Raw genomic sequence first — 18,083 nt, 5'->3', positions numbered from 1 at the left:
TAAAGACCCGTTTCCCAATACTTTGCACTCTACGTGCGACAAAATCCCATTGTCATTACTGTGTGAAGTGTCAATACATGTCAAAGATATACAAGTCACAAACAAGCATAGAGTATCCTGCTGATAAACAATATTAAAATCACTTCTCGTTTCATTACAACTGCTTCTCTGATTTCACAGCAGCTGTGAGTAGCTATGCTGTTGCAGAGGGAGACACTTTCAGGCAAATAACAGTATAAGCCATTAAGAAAGAAAAATATATCAATGCAACTTATCTTACAAACAACACTCCTCTGTTGAAACAGTTCCAGCCACATGTTGGGAATATTTAAACGTATTGCTGCCCGGGTCTGGTCCCGGGGAGACAGAAAGTGTAGATATAGAGAGACATGAGATGACCAGAGAGTCAGCAGTTTTCGCCGAGAAAAGAAGACGAGCTGCTGAATGTTTTCTTGGCCTGAAGGAATGTGGAAATATAGCAAAAATTGTTGGATGAGGCATTTAGTGATACACAATTCACACAACTTGCAGCACATGAGTCAACAAGGCCTTACTTATGACTACGAGTTTTCGTCCATATTGGATGTAGTTCACTCACTCCAGACTGAGAGTTGCCCAGTTGTCATTCTTATCCTGATGGCGACAAGAGGAGGAAGCAATAATTCTACAAGTTGACACATTACTGTGACTTTATGACACTTTATTCATCACATAATATAAAGGGAAGCAATTCTAAAATGTGTCTGACCTCTGACATGACGGGAAGGTTGTCACGAGGAATGAAGAAGGCTTGGCGGGGCTTGCTTGCTCTCTGTCTCTGGAAGAGCTTTCTGAGCAACCTCTTCACCTTCCGATCCCTGGGGTCTGCACATTTCACTGCCTTCTTCGTGTAAAGACTGGGAAAAAGCAAAGTTGTTCTTTTTACACAACACATGAAGGTTGATGAGGGCAAATTAAAGAACTTCCACAAATTAATCTGCTGTATAAAGATGAACAAGAAAAAAAAAAGGTAGCAGGGCAATAAACAAATGCAGCAATGCTTCAGATGATTTAAGACCTGTTAAGTAAAGTTGAAATAAATCCCTCAGTATTAAAATTGAGAAGACCAACAGAAACTTTTGTATTTATTATTTATTGAATAAGAATTCCATGTTTTCGTTAACTGGACCACATGAAAAGCCAGCTTTTCATTCCCCAGCTACATCAGATGTCTCTGAGCTGCTGGAAACAATAGGTATCACAATGCAGTTTACTTAACTAAACCCTGCTGTTCTGACTGTCTGGCTGCGGCCAGGCTCAGCTGGCTCGGAAGGTATTTTCAGATGGCTTGTTATTCCCACATATTTCCTTTCTTACTTCCCTGGCAATTACAGCTCCGAGCCCTGCCATAACAACATGACCTGGAAAGATGACAATGCCTCTCAGCCCCGGCTCTGCCCTCCTCTAACGAGAGGCATATTTTCCATGCCTGCAGATTGCTCTGTGCTCTTTAGCTCCAGGAGTGGATAGCTGAAATACTTGCATGATGGCTTGTATACTGCAGTCGGGCCCCTCCGTCTGCACCTCAAACCGCAACACATCTTTGGTACGCACCTTGCCGTGGGAGTACAACATGCAACACTGGACATCCCTCTGCATCTGCACGCCTTTAGCTGGGAGACAAAAAGAGACAAACAGGGAGGAAAAGAGTGAGTCGGACAGGTGGCGTCATGTTCAGTTAATTTTACGCTGGCACCTTTGATTATATTTTGGCTTTACTTTATGAGGTCCTATGAGGGGTAAACATCTTTTTTCTAAAGTGATAACAGAACACTAAAGGATCACCATGCCAGCCACAAAAGTTTCCAACGTCATGCATTAGTAGTGCATCCGAAAACAACCATAACACCAGATTTTGCATTCATATGTACTACGCAGCACAATCGTTTCAAAACATTACAAATTTTGATTTCAGCCAAGACTAAAGCAGTGTCAGAGCTTTTGCAGACTAAATATATCTTTTCTGCAGAATGTGCACGTGCCCTCTAGTTATATATACACATCTCGCGTAGGGACGTACATACAGTATGTACAGTAGAATGTCAGAGGAATCCCATAGTGTGGAGGAAAGGGGAGAAAGTGAGAGAAAGCGAGGAGGAGTGCGTGTTTGTGTGGAGGCTTTGCCGTGATGTCCCTTCATACAAAGCAAATCTGTCAACAAATGAAAGTGTGATGTGAAGCAGCAGGAGCAACAAGAGCTGTAAAATAGGACAGCGCTGCTTTGTTATGCCACAGATGATTTCAAATCCACCCTCAGACACGTCAGTGCACTACCAGCGTTCCCATTCCAGCATTTGAGAAAACAGACGAGACCACGCCATCTGACACAGTTGCTTTCTTTCTGTCAGTGTGGCGTGATTTCAGATGCTTGTCCTGCGTTCTGTCCCTCTGTTTACATCCATGCCTCCCCACTGCTGCTGCTGCTGCTGCTATCCCTCTTGTTTCCCTTTCTGTCTTCGCCATCGCTCTCTTTGCTACACTGTCCACCTGCAGGGTGCATGCAAGCCATGCAACACAAACGCACACACACAGAAAGTATGGTTGTGCCCTACCTTCTACAGATGCCAGGAAGATAACAGTCAGGGAGATAACAGTCAACATCTGCAGCATGAACATGGTGAGGCTGGCAGAGAGGAGGAGAGAAGGATAATCTACTCTGTCACCTCTCCCTCTATGGCTGCCTCTCTTATATTACTCCCTCCCTCTCTTTATGCCTCCCTGCCCATCTCTCACTCACTTTCACCACCTCTTTTTTCTGTCTTCTTTCATCTTTCCCTCCCATCCTGTGTTTATCCATTTACAGTCATTCTCACGCTCAACCAAACTCCCTCCCTCATTCTCTTTTTCTTTAACATTCATCTCACCTCTCTCTCATTTCTCCCTTCTTGTCTCCTCGCTTAGGATGCCAAGCCTCATTTGTCTCATTTGAGGCTTTAAATTCCTCCTTCATCCCGTTTCTTTTCTTTCTTTTTTTTTCTTTAGTGCATTTTTCCCTTCAGGACTAAAACAGATCAAAGGGTTGATATTGAGAAGTATCACATCCATTCCCATATTAACTAATTCCCATGACCAGTTATTTGGCATTCAAATGGCACACATACTGGATATTTCCTATTACATTAAGAAAATGTAATGTGGTTTGCAGTTGTATTGTGTAGTAGGACAAAACTCTTGGGAACAGTAAGCGTGTCTGACTTCTTGCAGTGGTTGCGTTCTCTGTGGATTCCAGACAACGTGACAAACACATCTACTGTAGAAACCATGATGGACTGCCTGGCTTAACCATGAATCTTATTACTGACTCCAGTGCATAGCTTATGACATGATTTGTTTTTTGGGGTTTTTTTTGATTTTCTCTCGGTTTCATATCTTGTGTTCTACGTGTTTGTGTGTTTTTTTTTTTTTGATTCCATTTTCTGTCTTATCTCTGGATAATTGCTGCAGTAGAAAGACTGAAGTTTGTTTACTTGTTATGAGAAATGTCAGTTTTCTACTAATTTTGGAAGTGGTCTACCACAAGGTGTGATTCTTGGAATCTTGCTTTTTTCCCCCCGTTGATTCAGGTTGTTGTGAACTTAACCTTACCCCTCTATGCTGATGATACACCGCTGTGGATTGTTCTTTCTTGTATAAATATTCAAAAATGCCTGTTGCAGATTCTTCAAAGAAAAGACCGGCCAGCCTTAGGACATGGGTCTGTTCTGCTCAAGGTTTCTTCCTCCTAAAAGGGAGTTTTTCCTTACCACTGTCACCTTCAGGGTTGCTTTGGGGATTCTAGGCTGGGTTTCAGACCGGATTTTGTAAAGTGTCTTGAGACAATTTGTAGTGTTATTGACACTATTATTGGACCAGCGTCACCAAGTAAACTCAATATATTTGGCCAATAACGTGATTCAGATGTTCAGATGTCTTTAATATGTCTTATCTGCCCTTAAATCATAATAAAATAGGTTCTTTGTTTCAGTAACCAAACCACAAGAATAAGCCGTGAGTCAAGCAGAGACTTCAACAGAAAATAGCACCAGGACCTGATTACACAGACAGAAACCAGATAAACTGATGCAGGCCTGCATCTGTTTGAAAAAGCTATTCCTTTGAACAAACTTTGTGGTAGAGAAAAATGACAAACACACATGACAAAGTCAAATTGTGCGGCCGACAACAACAGCGTATAAATTATCAAAGGCCTTATTAGGTATGACAGTTACAAAAATGTTTCCACCGCCATTTCACGTTGGACAAACCCTAGTCGATCTCCTCATTGGTGAGTCTTCTACATTTTCTCAGGCTGACCACTAATTAGCAAACATCTGTGTATGACTGGTCTTTTAATGTCAATAAAATTATAACGTGTCTTGTGGCTGCATTTTCTTCTGATCTACTGAGGTTGTTGGCAGATTGTACAAAAACTTATATCCTCCCTCAAGTTATTCCTGTTGGATTGACACCAAAGTCTGACATTTATAGTTGATTTTCATCTGAAAACTCTCCTGCTGACATGTTATTTATTTATTTATATGTTCAACTATTTATCTGCAGGGGGAACCACGATACATTGGCAAACTAAGCTGACACAGGAATTCAACATGCATTGTTACTAGCAGTTTTGATGTTTTGTTTTTAAATGACTCAAAGTAAAACTGCTGGTCCAAATCCACTTGTAGTCTTGCAAATAGGGGGAAAGTATTATCTTCTCTTCGTCATTACATAAATTAAACTCACAAATGTAAAAAAAAAAAAAAAACACCACGCTTCATTAGCGTGAAGACTCTGTATATACTGTAGTCCGGAAAAAATCAAAGTAGACAATTGTTCAGTACCTTGGCAAGGCAGTACAGGAGCATGAGTCACAACTAAAGAAGAAAAATACCGCTTTAGACACTAATGTAGGACATGTAATGGACACATTTTGAAGGGTTAAATCAATATGGCCACACCTAAGTTCCTGTGCTTCAACAGATCTTAACATTAAAAAACTATCGTTGGCTCCTAAAACCCTGTAAAAAAAGGAAATATTCAGACAACAAGGCAACAATATGTCCCTTATGGAAACCTGTACATGAAAATATGCAGTCTGTGGACTCAGGGGTGAGGTCGGGGTAAAAATGTGTATATGTGTGTGTGTTTGTGCTCTTGTACGGCTTTCCTTCTGAGGACAACTGGAGTACACTATCAGAGTGAGGACATTTGTGCAAAGTGACATCTGGGCTGGTCCTCGCTTCTTTACAAGGCTGTTTGAGGGTTAAGACTTGGTTTTAGGGTAAAGGTTACGATTAGGTTATGGTCAGCGATAGAGTAGGGATTACAGTTTGACACTCAGTTGAGATGGCTTGGGTTAGGGTAAGGGGCTAGAGAATGCATTATGTCAATGAATGTCTTCACAAAGATGGCTATACAAACATGTGTGTGTGTGTTTGTGTGTGTGGGCGTGTGTGATGGGGGTGGGGTTGACTGTTCAAGAATTTGACCCAAGAAATCAGGTTGGAATCTCAGCTGCAAAAACATACCTTCCACATGACTACAGGTCTGCTTGTGAGCCAGCTACATTATGTGCATATCTTTGCGGTGATTAAAATATCTCCTCTCATCTGGGTCTATCAAGGTGTGAAGACCCACAAACCTGTGGGAAATCAAAAAGAAAAAGCAGTGAAAAGTGGGCATGCCTGTGTTATGTCTTCCTGCTTAAGAGGGAGAAGAGCAACAGATGGGACATGAGTTGAGCTGAGGCGGGCAGGTGACACCTGGCAAAACAGCTAGTGGTAGAATCGACCCCCACTTGTCACTCAGAGAAACCATGACCAAAATTATGCATACGTGTGTTGATACAAAATAAACAGTGAGCATGTACATTACTCCTGTAACGTTGGGCTTTTTGACATGGAGGTCTATTGGGAATGACTTTTGGAATGAGCCTCAAGTGGCCATTTGAGGAACTGCAGTCTCTGTCACTTGGCCAGGCGTCATTTGTTGTCATTCTATGTATGTTAGACTGCTGGTGGCAGCAGTTAGTATTGCTGTTCCTCAGTACAGCCTCAGAACTACTCACATGTCAAGACTCTTAAGGCTATGACACACCAAGCCAATGGTCAGGAGCCAGTGTGAGAGATGACTGACAGAAGTAATGAAAGTAAAGAAATCATTTTTAAATTTTAAAGGACACACAGAACGCGTTTCTCAGTTGCCATCATCATCATCATCCCATCTGACCATTCCAATTCACAAAGGTTTTCACAATGCTGTGATTATCTCGAAAGAATAAACTGGAGACCAACAGATCAGCATAGTCAGGTGAGACCAGCTCTGTGTAACGATTTCTAGCTCTCCATGGCTTCCAACCCTCCAAGCTAATATAGGTCTTCCATTTTCGGTTTTTGGATGACAAATACAGACTACTGTCACCTGTATGAAGAGTTCCTCTCATGCAGGCTCAGAACATACATTCCAGCTGTCCGTTGGCTGTAATCTTTGCAGTGTGTTCAAGTGCAACTTTTTGTTCCAGACTCAGACACTGTGACAACATCTAATCTTCGATGACTGTGTAGTGTGTGTGGGCCATTTGTCTTGTTCACATTAGTTGTTCTCACATTTTTCCATGCATGCAATGCTAAACTGATCATCCTCTGGCTTGTAGCTTCATATTGAGAAAGGAAATATGAGTGTACTGTTGATTTCCCAAATGTTAAACTATTCCTTTAAGATCAAACTGAAAACAGGTTGCATTTTATTTGATATTTACAGAGTTTAAATGTCATTCTAATTTATTTTACTAGTTTGTTTGAAACCGCAAAACGGTAAAATCAAGCTTTACTTCTAGTTTTCACAAGCAAAGCCTCGGGATCAAAGCTTATTCCCTCAGCATGCCATCGTTCCTTGTTCCCATCAGTGTAAAGGAGAACCACCAGGCCAATCAGTCCCAGATTTACGGTTCATGTTCTGCTCTGGACAGGGAAAAGAACTGCATATTCCTTTCACATGAGATTTCCTTAATGGAATGTCTTTATTGACTGTAGAAATAAAAATGATGTCCAGTCCTTCGACATGTGATTATATTTTATTTGAAAAGAGTACTGTGTGTTCCCCTGTGCCAGTCAGGCATTCCTCTGCAGGGAGTTGACTAGTGCTCCTCTGGAACCAAACATCTGTGATTCTCACAGCTCTGATTCATTACCTCGAAACACTAAACCCAGAAAATCAGCTTAAACACACTCAGGCATTTATTTTGAAAATCCCTGCTGCAAAAACTCAAGGGGTCTTGAATGAGCCTAGAGTGTGAAACTGGACACTTTGAAAGTGTTCAACAAATGCTGCCAGGAAGAACAACACACATCTCAGGCCTAGAGAGATTCAGATACATTCCTAATGCAAACTCAAAGCTCTGTGTGATTTTCTCAGTGTCACCATGTTGAGCAAGAAATCTGACCTTCAACATTTCACCGCTGGCTTACATCGCACTGTGTGCATTTCCAAAAAGTATTGCTGCAACAGCGAAACTGCTGAAATAAGAGCTAATAACATATATAAATTTTATTGCAAAACTGAGAAAATCAGGTTTTCTGTTCACAATAATGTTAAATATAAGTCATCTTTGTCTATTTGTCACCTTCAAATAGGATAGCAACAAGAAATAGGATTTTTGCAGTCATTTATCTTTATATACAGTATATAATAAAAAAATATATTTCAGAAATACCATAACGCAATATTTAAAATTGCTTTGCTTTAACATTCAACTATTGGTGTTGTTTCATACAAATGTTGGGTGTGTCTTCCTTCAGGGTTGTAGTTTTTCCAGGGCTACACTTTTCAGCACTGCATGTCATTAAAACTGTTTAAAACTTTCTGAAAATGTACAAAATACAATACAGATGTATAAGACGGACACATATAGCAGTAAATGCTTGTTTTCCATTCACTTCTCATAAGCCAATGCCCTGCTGAGGTCCAGTGAACACTCAAATAGTACAAGTTGCCAACACTGCCAGTCTGATGTCAACCACTGTGAACAAAAATCCACGATTATTGACCTGAAATAGTGTAAGTCACATGCCAATAAGTCTAAAATAGCATTATTTTAACCTATACCATTAAATTAGTCAGATTTTATATTTTTTTAGTAACAGGACTGGTACTTAAAGCCGTAAAAGGGCAGAACCCTGGACAGCTCCCACGTCTCTGCAAGTCACATGTTCAGCACCTTGGACAGAAGTTTGGTGCAGAGTACCTTAGCCGTACAGGAAGACAGCATGAAGCTGTCATTTACAGTATCGTTTCACAGCTACAAGCACTGCTTGCAGCATGTGTCACTCACCATTTTCCCTGCATGTTGCCCATGTATAGCAAGTGCTTAAGAAGAAGCACAATTTCTTCCTACAATTTTTCTACATTAAATTCAGCTTGTCATAGTTGTGTCAACCAAATAACGCTACATTGTGGTTCATGTCTATCTGTGAAGCTCTCTGTGGAGTCCTGTGGTCACATCTGTCTTACCAAAAGTTGGTATACTCCACATTCTTTGGAAAATCTGACAAAGCTGTTTGGTTTCCGTTTCAAACTTCAGATTATGTAGTTCACAAAAGGAAAACAGATAAGCTGCTTCCAGTATATGAGAAAATCTATCTGATGACCTGCTGATCTGACCTGGGAAGGGCACCATGCACTTTAACTATTTTAAGTCTTTTAGTATTGTATTTTAACAGAGTCTTTTACCTATTTAGCTAAGTCTGCACAGATCTTGATTTGATTTGATAACGCACCGTTTTCTTTGCTTTCGATATAATTCATATTTTTAAAGGGTACAAAATATGACGCCCTCGTGAACCTGTATTTTAAGGTTGACTATGCCAAGAGGAACTGCTGCAGAGATTTTCATTCTGACTGAAACTGGTTGTTTAAAACGTACATTTATTTCATTGCACAACAGTATTTCACAAATATTTACAAAAAAATGAACACATCAGCACAAATGTCTTCAAAGTTAAGTATGAAACATTCATTGTATAAAAGCATTTATAAACATCCAACATGAGAGTTTTGACTTAGAAAAGTACCAGAAAGCTTCCCAGAACCCTCGAATGGAAAGCTTCTTGGATGGTTGCAGATATTCAACGTTCTGATTGCTCTCCAGCATTGGTCTTTAATCTAGCGTGCCTGAAGAGAAAATAAATAATTAGTACAGCATGTTCTGGTGCAGTATGCAGTAAATTAAGTTGATTAAAATGTGTACACATTTGCATGAGAATGCTAAAGGTTATCTATTCTGATTTTGTGCATGTAATGAATTTATTCTGCCTGGAACTGGATACTGGTCACATTAAAACATAATGCACAACACTGGAGCACTAAATCAGATTTGCATGTAATAACTTGCACGCCTATATTTTCTTTGTTGTCATCTTTGCAAGACTTACCTTCAAGAAATGCAAACTCATCTATGGCCTCTATTGCGTTGTCTGTGGAAGCAAAAGGAAGGAGGATTGAATATTTTTCACTTACTTTACAATAATCAAAATAAAATCTATATTTCTGCACAAAGTTGGATAATTATGACGTGATCAGTGTTCTTAAGATTGACCAAAAAAAACCTGAACCCGGTGGCATCAAAATATCTTTACAGCACTCACCCAAGTCTTTTCTTTGCAGAGTTTTCCTCTTCCCCTGCTGTGCGTACACCAGAGCATCTTTGGCAATCATCTCGACAAACAACTCCTAGAAGAATGACATAAATTCAGAAACATGCAGACAGAAACATGAGAATATTAAACGTATTTTCCTGCCGAAATAGATCTGAACCCAAATGCAGTTTTAGTAAAGCACCTCATCTGGTTTCTCATTTATTGACCTCAGCTTCAACAATTTAGTTAGATAACAACCTGCTGTTTTCATCACACAGAGGAAACTAATTGAATAGGTTATTTATTTACATTAAAGGACGTTCTCATAATTAACATACAGTACTTTGTATAAGTGGAGTTTATTCTACATTACAACAGAAGATATTGATCATATATCAGTAAAGGGGAACATGCAGCATCAAGTTGTAACATAAACTATTGATTTGCTGCACTGATATCATAAAATCATCACACTGTGTAAGCTTAGCCTGGTTATTGTTTATGTTTACATATTACTATTTATTTATTTTTTTTTTTACCGTGGCTTTAGCGATGATGAAGACAGACTCCTGGCTGGCGAGGGACACGTCTGGGTCGGTCTTCATCAGAGCCTTGATGCGGGCCAGCGGGAGCTTGGACAGCCGGCTGTGGCTCACCGAGGTGGCGGGGCCTGTCTGCTGCTGGCTGCTCTCCTCCGCTTCGACCCCGCGGTTCTCCTCCTCACTCCCACACCGGTCAAGGTCGTGCTCCGTCGGGGTGACGGGCGCTGCCACTGTTGCTGCCATTTCTCTAAATTTTTACACAAACGCTATATTTTCAAAAAACACACGAAAGTCACTACAGTTTTCTAGCTTCATGTCACAGATAATAACAACATAAGCAGCAGAAGCAGCGCGCCATCATGTGCTTCCGGTCTCTTGGTGACTAGTCTGTTTTGATTGGCTGGTGAGCTCGGGCCCCGCCAACTCGTTCTCGTCTCTGATTGGACAGATTGTGAAGTAGCGAGTGGCTATTGGCTAGGATTAAAAGCCAATCAGATCACGTTCCCGCCTACAAATCTACATTGTGGCACACCACGCTGCCTCCAAGCGTGTAGCATGGTGTGGAAATGTCAAGAGGCTGGTGAGGTTGCCATAAATTGTGGTTATTTTTAAAACATTTTTAAAGTGATTTGACAGTAATTAAACCACCGGTTAATAATTTATAGAAAATTAAATATTCACACGACCAATCAAATTGAACTTTACTCGCAGTTTGTCCACTGGAGGGCAGTGCTGCATATAAAATTGTTGCTGCAGAACAGTTTAGGTGCTTATTTGCACATCCAAGAGACATTAAGCAACACTACATTCACTTAAAATAATGTGTCTGGCCTCCATCAACCTTCATGCCTGTAGCTAAATTATCAACTATGTTCACTAACTTATTGACATCACAGTGTATCACGCAGAGGTTTTTATTTTGCAAACAGCATTTACAAGAGATCTGAGAATATAGCAGCACATGAAAGCTGTGGGCCTCTAACCAGAAAGAAATGAGCAGAGCTGTGTCAAAGCCAGGTGATAGTCAACCAACCTTTCAATCAGTTTAAATGATATTTAGGTATTTTGTGGTTCATGTGTTAAATTGCAAAAATATGAATAAGTAGAAACTAATCTAATTATTCGTAAAAGGTAAGGTGTTCTTTGTTGACCTTTCAAACGATAATATTTTAATCATTTCTTTCTATATGTTGCTGATATTGAGGTGGTTAGCACTGATCCCTCACAGCGAGAAGGTCCCGGATTCGAATCCATGGGCCGACTTGGCCTTTCTGTGTGGAGTTTGCATGTTCTCCCTGTGTCTGCGTGGGTTCTCTCCAGGTACTCCGGCTTCCTCCCACCATCCAAAGACATGCTCACTAGGTTAATTGGTGATTCTAAATTGGCCGTAGGTGTGCGTGTGAGTGTGAATGGCTGTCTGTCTCTCTGTGTTAGCCCTGCGATAGACTGGTGACCTGTCCAGGGTGTACCCCGCCTCTCGCCCGATGACAGCTGGGATAGGCTCCAGCAGACCACCGCTACTCTTAACAGGAATAAGCGGGTACAGAAGATGAATGAATGAATGAATGTTGCAGATATTATGCTATTATATGTTATTTTGACTTTGGGATTTGCTAGTGTCATGAATTTATTTCATTCAAGAAAATTACTAAACATAATATATTATAATATGCAACACCTGCCTTTGAATGTATGTTAGCAGCGATTCCACTGAGTCAGGTTGTGTTAGAGAACACGATGAGCGCTCCATTAATACCCTGTGTTAATAGGATTGTGAGGTGTGCATTAGTCCTCTGGAGCTCCATTCACATGAACACTCAGTCAGGTGTCACAGCCTGGGAGGCAGATATGAAGGACCCACAAGGTAAAATGATCTTCTTTGTAAACTTTTATAATATTTAACGCTGTAGTTCTGTTGTTATTTATCTTGCAGCATATTTGTCCTTAAACCATTATCTATTAGACTGATTAAACTTCTGTTAATTGCATATTAACAATTACTATTGTAGATTTGGTGGTGAATACGAAATGAGAAACCTGTATTTGCTTTTATTAATGAATGACTAATATTTGGAGCAGCACTGTAGCCTGTAGAGGATTAGACATGATTTGTTAGTAGTGCTGCAATTAAGTATTTTTACATAATTTAAACCTAGAAAATGGCTGATTGGATACTGAATGTACTTCTATTCCCATTTATGACTTGTAGTCTACACAAAGAAATGAGCTTCAGAGATTGGGGAAGGCTACTCCTTTATTGTCCTGGAGGATCTTTTTTAGCAAGAACTAAATTACTACATTTGTTATTTACTGCAGGCAAGTGATCTCTAGCATATTTCCTTCAAATGCATTTATGGCCCGAGTGCTCATTGAAATCACCTGCCTTTCTTGATCAGTTAAATAACCGTGGCCTCAAAGAACAATGACCTCAAAGTGGATGACCTGTTACTTCATGACCAGTCTACGCATCCTATACATAGCCGTCTACACTCAAAAGTGACCCACTAATAGAATAGAAGCAAGTAATCCTGTACCTTCTGAGGCCTGAGCCTGCAGTCTAAATATAACACACTATGACCATGAGGAGACACAGCGTTATCACACTGTAAGATTACAAACGATTCATATAAGCTGTTTACTTGATCATTTGACCAATAATTCATCACATGTGCAGTCATTTTGAGAGGTCATACTGCTGCATTAGAAATCCTGACAGGTGACCAGCCTGTCATCTGACCCTGCTGTGAATGTGCTGTGTGTAATGCTGAAAACACAACCAATACTTTCCTGCAAAACAAAAGAAACACATTTTGAGAATACTGACTACTTGATGTGCTGAGTCTTAAGAACTGTGTCCAAATAATGAGACTTCGATTCCCAGAACAGACCAGAACGGGAAAGGTTGATATATCCTGCTTTTGTCTGCTGTTAAAAACAAAAACATGCATGCTGAGAGTGATTCAACGCGATCCAAAAAGATATCATCGCTCTGGACTTGCCAAACTAATCACTGACCTTGCAGAGGTGTCGTGTTTTGTCAAATATAATGCAAAGAGGAAAGCTGGCGTCCTGAGCATAGACTTAGCTGCATGATTAAAACAAAGGAAACAAAGAGGTAGATATTTATACACTGCCTGGTCACCAGTGCATAACAAAAAGAAAGTCAAAAAAAGTTGCCACCACAAAAAAGGTCACACGCTAATATTTCGTTGGACCACCCTTTAGCTTTGATTAAATCACACATTCGCTGTGGCATTGTTTTGATAAGCTTCTGCAATGTCACGAGATTTATTTCCATCCAGTGTTGCATTAATTTTTCACTCAGATCTTGTATTGATGATGGGAGAGTCTGACCACTGAGCAAAGCCTTCTCCAGCACGTCCCAAAGATTCTCAATGGGGTTAAGGTTTGGACTCTGTGGTGGCCAATCCATGTGTGAACATGATGTCTCATGCTCCCTGAACCACTCTTTCACAATTTGAGCCCAATCCTGGCATTGGGAAGACGCATTCTTTGGGCACATAATGTTGCTGAACCTAGACCTGAGCAACTGCAGCAACCCCAGATCATAGCACTGCCCCCACAGGCTTGTACAGTAGACACTAGGCATGATGGGTGCATCACTTCATCTGCCTCTCTTCTTACTCGACGAGATGGTTCTCTACTATCCTTCCAGTTTTTAATAATGCGTTGGACAGTTGTTAACCCAATTTTAGTAGTTTCTTCAATCTCCTTAGATGTTTTCTCTGCTTGATGCATGACAATTGTTTGACCCAAACATCTTTTCCACGACCACGGGATGCGTCTTTAGACATGGTTGTTTAAGAAATGAGAAGCTACTCATTGCATCAGTAGGGGATAAATAGCTTGTTGCCAGCTGAAAGATAATCGCCCATGCAGTAATTATCCAACAGGAGGCTCGTACCTATTTGCTAAGTTAAATCCAGGTGGTGACTTTTTTTGGCCAGGCAGTGTAACAAGAACAGTGTAATCTCATTAATGATGTCCTGGACATGGACATGGAACAGCCACATTAACTTCTCTGCACATTTTTGTAGGGGTTAAACACCCCTGTACTGATGATGAAGAACATAAATGCATAAAACTCCCTTCAAGTCTGTGACTAAAAAAGTTTATTCAAGTCTCTGCACTGCTGTCAAACTTTCTCTTCTTTCTTTGCTTTGTCTTCAAGCAGTCAAAACGACGTTATGGGCAAACCAGAAAACAAGCAAAAAATCCAAAGATGAGCCTCCAAAGGTGGAAAAACCAGCCAAGCCGCTGGCTCATGCCATCCCACAGCTGACCGAAGCAGAGAGAATGAGGCAGTCTCCGTTCGAGAGGGTTGTCTATGACATGGTGCACAATGAGAGGATCGTCAACGACCTGATGCTCGGGCGAAGGGTTGGCTTTTACGAGCTGCGAGGAGAGGTCGGACAGGGCAACTTCTCAACGGTCAGGCTTGGAATTCATGCCTTGACAAAAGGTCAGAAACATGGTCATTTTAACCCAGTCGCTCATTCACTTACCTTTTAATGCCTCATCTGAACTGATTTGTATTTTCTGGTTAATGTATAATTTGACTGACATTCCCTTCTGTCCAGTCTGGCCACTTCTTACTTGCCCTGTCTGACCCATTTAATTCTTCCTATGTTTAAATCTGTTAAGTAAGTGTCTGCCCCGATTTCAACCTCTCACCTCATCAGACACTCTTTTAAACCCATCACTGACAGCCAAACCTCCCCCTTCCTCTTCTGCCTCAGAGAGAGTCGCTGTCAAAATCATGGACAAGCTGCGTCTGGATAAGAAGAGCCAGCTTTTTACCTTCTCAGAGATCAGCTGCATGGAGAAGCTGTGCCACCCCAACATAGTGCGCCTCTACGAGGTGATCGAGACCAGCAGGAATCTGTATTTGGTGATGGAGTACGGCAGTGGTGGAGACCTGTTCTCTCGAATCACCACCAGGGGGAAGCTCAACGACCTGGAAACCAAGCTGGTCTTTGCACAAGTCGTCTCCGCTGTTAAACACATGGTGAGCTCCGGTGTCAGTGTTAATCATCATCTTTTACACATCGCTTCCTCATATTCAGGGACTTTGATTTTATTGAGTTATGGTTGAGAAATAAAGTATGAAACTCACATGACTTCATTGTCACTCCAGCCAAGAGAGAGGGGGCAAGAAATAGGGAGTGCGAGAAGAGGGATAAAAATGAAACTTAGGTTCCCCAGCAGGACTCAGACTACATTGTTGCTAGAATAATAATCAACGAATTTCTTGGCAATACACTTCTGAGTATAAGGACAACGTGTAAATACGAAACATCAAACAAAAACTCACAATATTGGCCAGAGCTATGTAACATACTCAGAAACAATTGTTGATTTGAGCAGCCCCCCCTAAGTGAGGCCCCTTCTGGCCACCATGAAGAGGTCCCAATAAGGGGATTTTTAGGGATAGCAGCAGAGCAGTGTTTTAATGGGAGGTGGAAAGGGGTTCATAGTTGTCAGATTAAAATGGTCCTATTTGAATGGCTATCAGTGGCTCTGTTTTGTGTTGGGGTTGGGGAGGGAAAACCAGATTTTGCCTGGTTTGCCTCTCCTGACAGAGTGGCTTTGATTAAACTGTCAGCAAGTTAATTAATCAATAGCAAAACAGAATGGCATTATTGTTCTTCACAGTAATTTCGCTTTTAAACTGCTGTAAAGATAGATGGCAGGAATGATAAGCAGTGACATGAAAAACCACAATCATATCTGCCTAACCCTAACCCCAAACTCCTTCAGCTTTCAGTATCATTTTAGGGTTGGGAACATTTTTCACCTAATGTCAAAATCAAGATTCCTGTGAACATTTTCCACCTTTGTTTTTATTTTTCAGCATGAACGTAACATTATCCACAGAGACATTAAGCCAGAGAACATCTTCTACACGACCAGTTACCGTATCAAGGTCGGCGACTTTGGCTTCAGCACACAAAGCCGCCCTAATGAGCTCCTCACCAACTTCTGTGGCTCCCCACCTTATGCTGCCCCTGAACTTTTTAAGGAAAAGGGCTACAGTGGACACTATTCAGACATCTGGGCCTTGGGGATTCTCTTATACTTCATGGTGACCGCAACTTTACCGTTTCATGGGGACAACATGGGGAGGCTGAAGCGCTGCATCCTACAGGGGGCTTACAGAATCCCTACTTATGTGCCCAATGAGTGCCAGCTGGTCATTAAGGGCATGCTGCGTCCTGTGCCTGCTGATCGCTCCTCCCTGGCACAGATTACAGACAGTGCATGGCTGAGGGGGATTGAGTACCCTCCACCGTATGCGTTGTTGTCCCTGTCACCGGCCCACTTTGCTCAGGCCAACCAGACTCTGTGTGCTGAGGAGCAAGAGGTGAAGAATTTGCTGTCAGATCTAGGCATCGTCACAGTTCATTTGCAAAACAACCCCTGTTTAGACTGCAGGAGCCCGTTGACAGGGACCTACCGGATCCTCCTCCATCAGGTCCAGAAGAGGATGTCACCGGGGGTTGTAGGTTATTCTGTGCTTCAACCTGATGAGTGCAGGAGTCCGAACCAGTGGGCTGGAGTAACTGTGGACAAACAGAGTCGTTCTGCAGTATGTGTTATAGTGTAATGAGAAATGGCTGCTCTGGACTGCTACAGCTACACAGGCACTTTATCACATACAAATGTGCCCATTTGCTTGCTGACATGCGTACGGAGGTGAAGTTTGAGGTCAGACTCGGAAGGTTTGTCTTCTCACACTGTAAGTCAGTTATAGCTCACAGACTAAGCCTGCGTGTCTAAAGTAATTAGCTATGGCTTTCTTTTCTGATTACATCACCAACAGCGAGCTCAGTGACGCAAAACATCCATCAATCACCGAATAGTCAGGATCTTCCAATCCATCTTAGTCGGAACATTAATCTTCTGAACTAATCCAAGGCTATAGGTAATCTTATTGAGGGAGACACAGTGAACATGTCTGGTCCAACAGATATTAAACTATGAGGAAAATTATATCCAGAGACAATTTAGGCATAAAACAAAGTCAGGACAGATCAAATGCAAATCCAATCTACTGCCATTTTAAATCTTTTGTGTGTGTGTGTTTTAAACACAAAATCTGCCTACAATGCCTTCACTGAATATACAGCTATCAGGCATAACATTACGACCACCTGCCTAATATTGTGTAGGTCTCCCTTGTGCCTCCAAAACAATCATGACTCATCAGAGAATGGACATGGGCCTTCTGAGGGTGTCCTGTGGTGTCTATCAACAAAATGTTGTTAGTGGGGACCTTTGGGTCCTATGGGTTGAGGGGAGGGGCCTCTGTGGATCATCCCACAAATACTTGATCAGTTTGGGATCTAGTGAATTTGGAGGCCAGGTCAACACCTTGTGCTGTTTTTCATGTTTTTTTTAGTTTTTCCTGGGCGGCACAGTGATGTGGTGATTAGCGCCGGTGCCTCACAGCAAGAAGGTTCTGGCTTCGAATCCATTGACTGGGGCCTTTCTGTGTGGAGTTTTCATGTTCTTCCTGTTTCTGCATGGGTTCCCTCCAGGTACTCCTGTTTCCTCCCATCGTCCGAAGACATGCTTGTTAGGTTAATTGCTGATTCTAAATTGGTGTGAGTGTGAATGGTGGTCTGTCTGTCAGCGTTAGCCCTGTGATAGACTTGTTACAGAAAATGAATGAATGAGTTGTTCCTAAACTGTTTGTGTGTGTGTGTCTGTGTCAGGCTGCATCTTGCTTGGGATGGCTGCTGCCATCAAGGAGTGTCATTGCTATGGGGTGGGGGTGCCTGGTCTGGTCTAGGTGGGTGGTACATGTCTAAGTAACATCCACATGAATGCCAGGTCCCAAAGTTTCTTAGCAGAACATTGTATTGTC

General features: G+C 41.6%; 2 protein-coding genes across 2 annotated transcripts; one reads left to right on the top strand and one right to left on the bottom strand.

Annotated features, from left to right (window-relative positions):
• The first annotated feature begins 1,278 nt into the window (after positions 1–1,278).
• Positions 1,279–17,979, top strand: LOC311491195 (serine/threonine-protein kinase NIM1). Its single transcript, XM_084549053.1, has 4 exons — positions 1,279–1,688; positions 14,388–14,675; positions 14,953–15,221; positions 16,068–17,979. Exons 1-4 carry the CDS (start codon positions 1,523–1,525, stop codon positions 16,818–16,820), a joined length of 1,476 nt encoding a protein of 491 aa, XP_084405179.1. The 5' UTR covers positions 1,279–1,522; the 3' UTR covers positions 16,821–17,979.
• Positions 8,876–10,561, bottom strand: pole4 (polymerase (DNA-directed), epsilon 4, accessory subunit). Its single transcript, XM_084547623.1, has 4 exons — positions 10,190–10,561; positions 9,660–9,744; positions 9,447–9,488; positions 8,876–9,186 (listed from the first exon to the last, which is right to left on the bottom strand). Exons 1-4 carry the CDS (start codon positions 10,433–10,435, stop codon positions 9,173–9,175), a joined length of 387 nt encoding a protein of 128 aa, XP_084403749.1. The 5' UTR covers positions 10,436–10,561; the 3' UTR covers positions 8,876–9,172.
• Positions 17,980–18,083: the final 104 nt, after the last annotated feature.

Source organism: Chelon labrosus (genome assembly GCF_963514085.1).
Source record: "Chelon labrosus genome assembly, chromosome: 7".
NCBI classification, from domain to species: domain Eukaryota; kingdom Metazoa; phylum Chordata; class Actinopteri; order Mugiliformes; family Mugilidae; genus Chelon; species Chelon labrosus.
The sequence above is the reverse complement of the archived record's forward strand: the minus strand, read 5'-3'. Positions and strand labels throughout refer to the sequence as shown.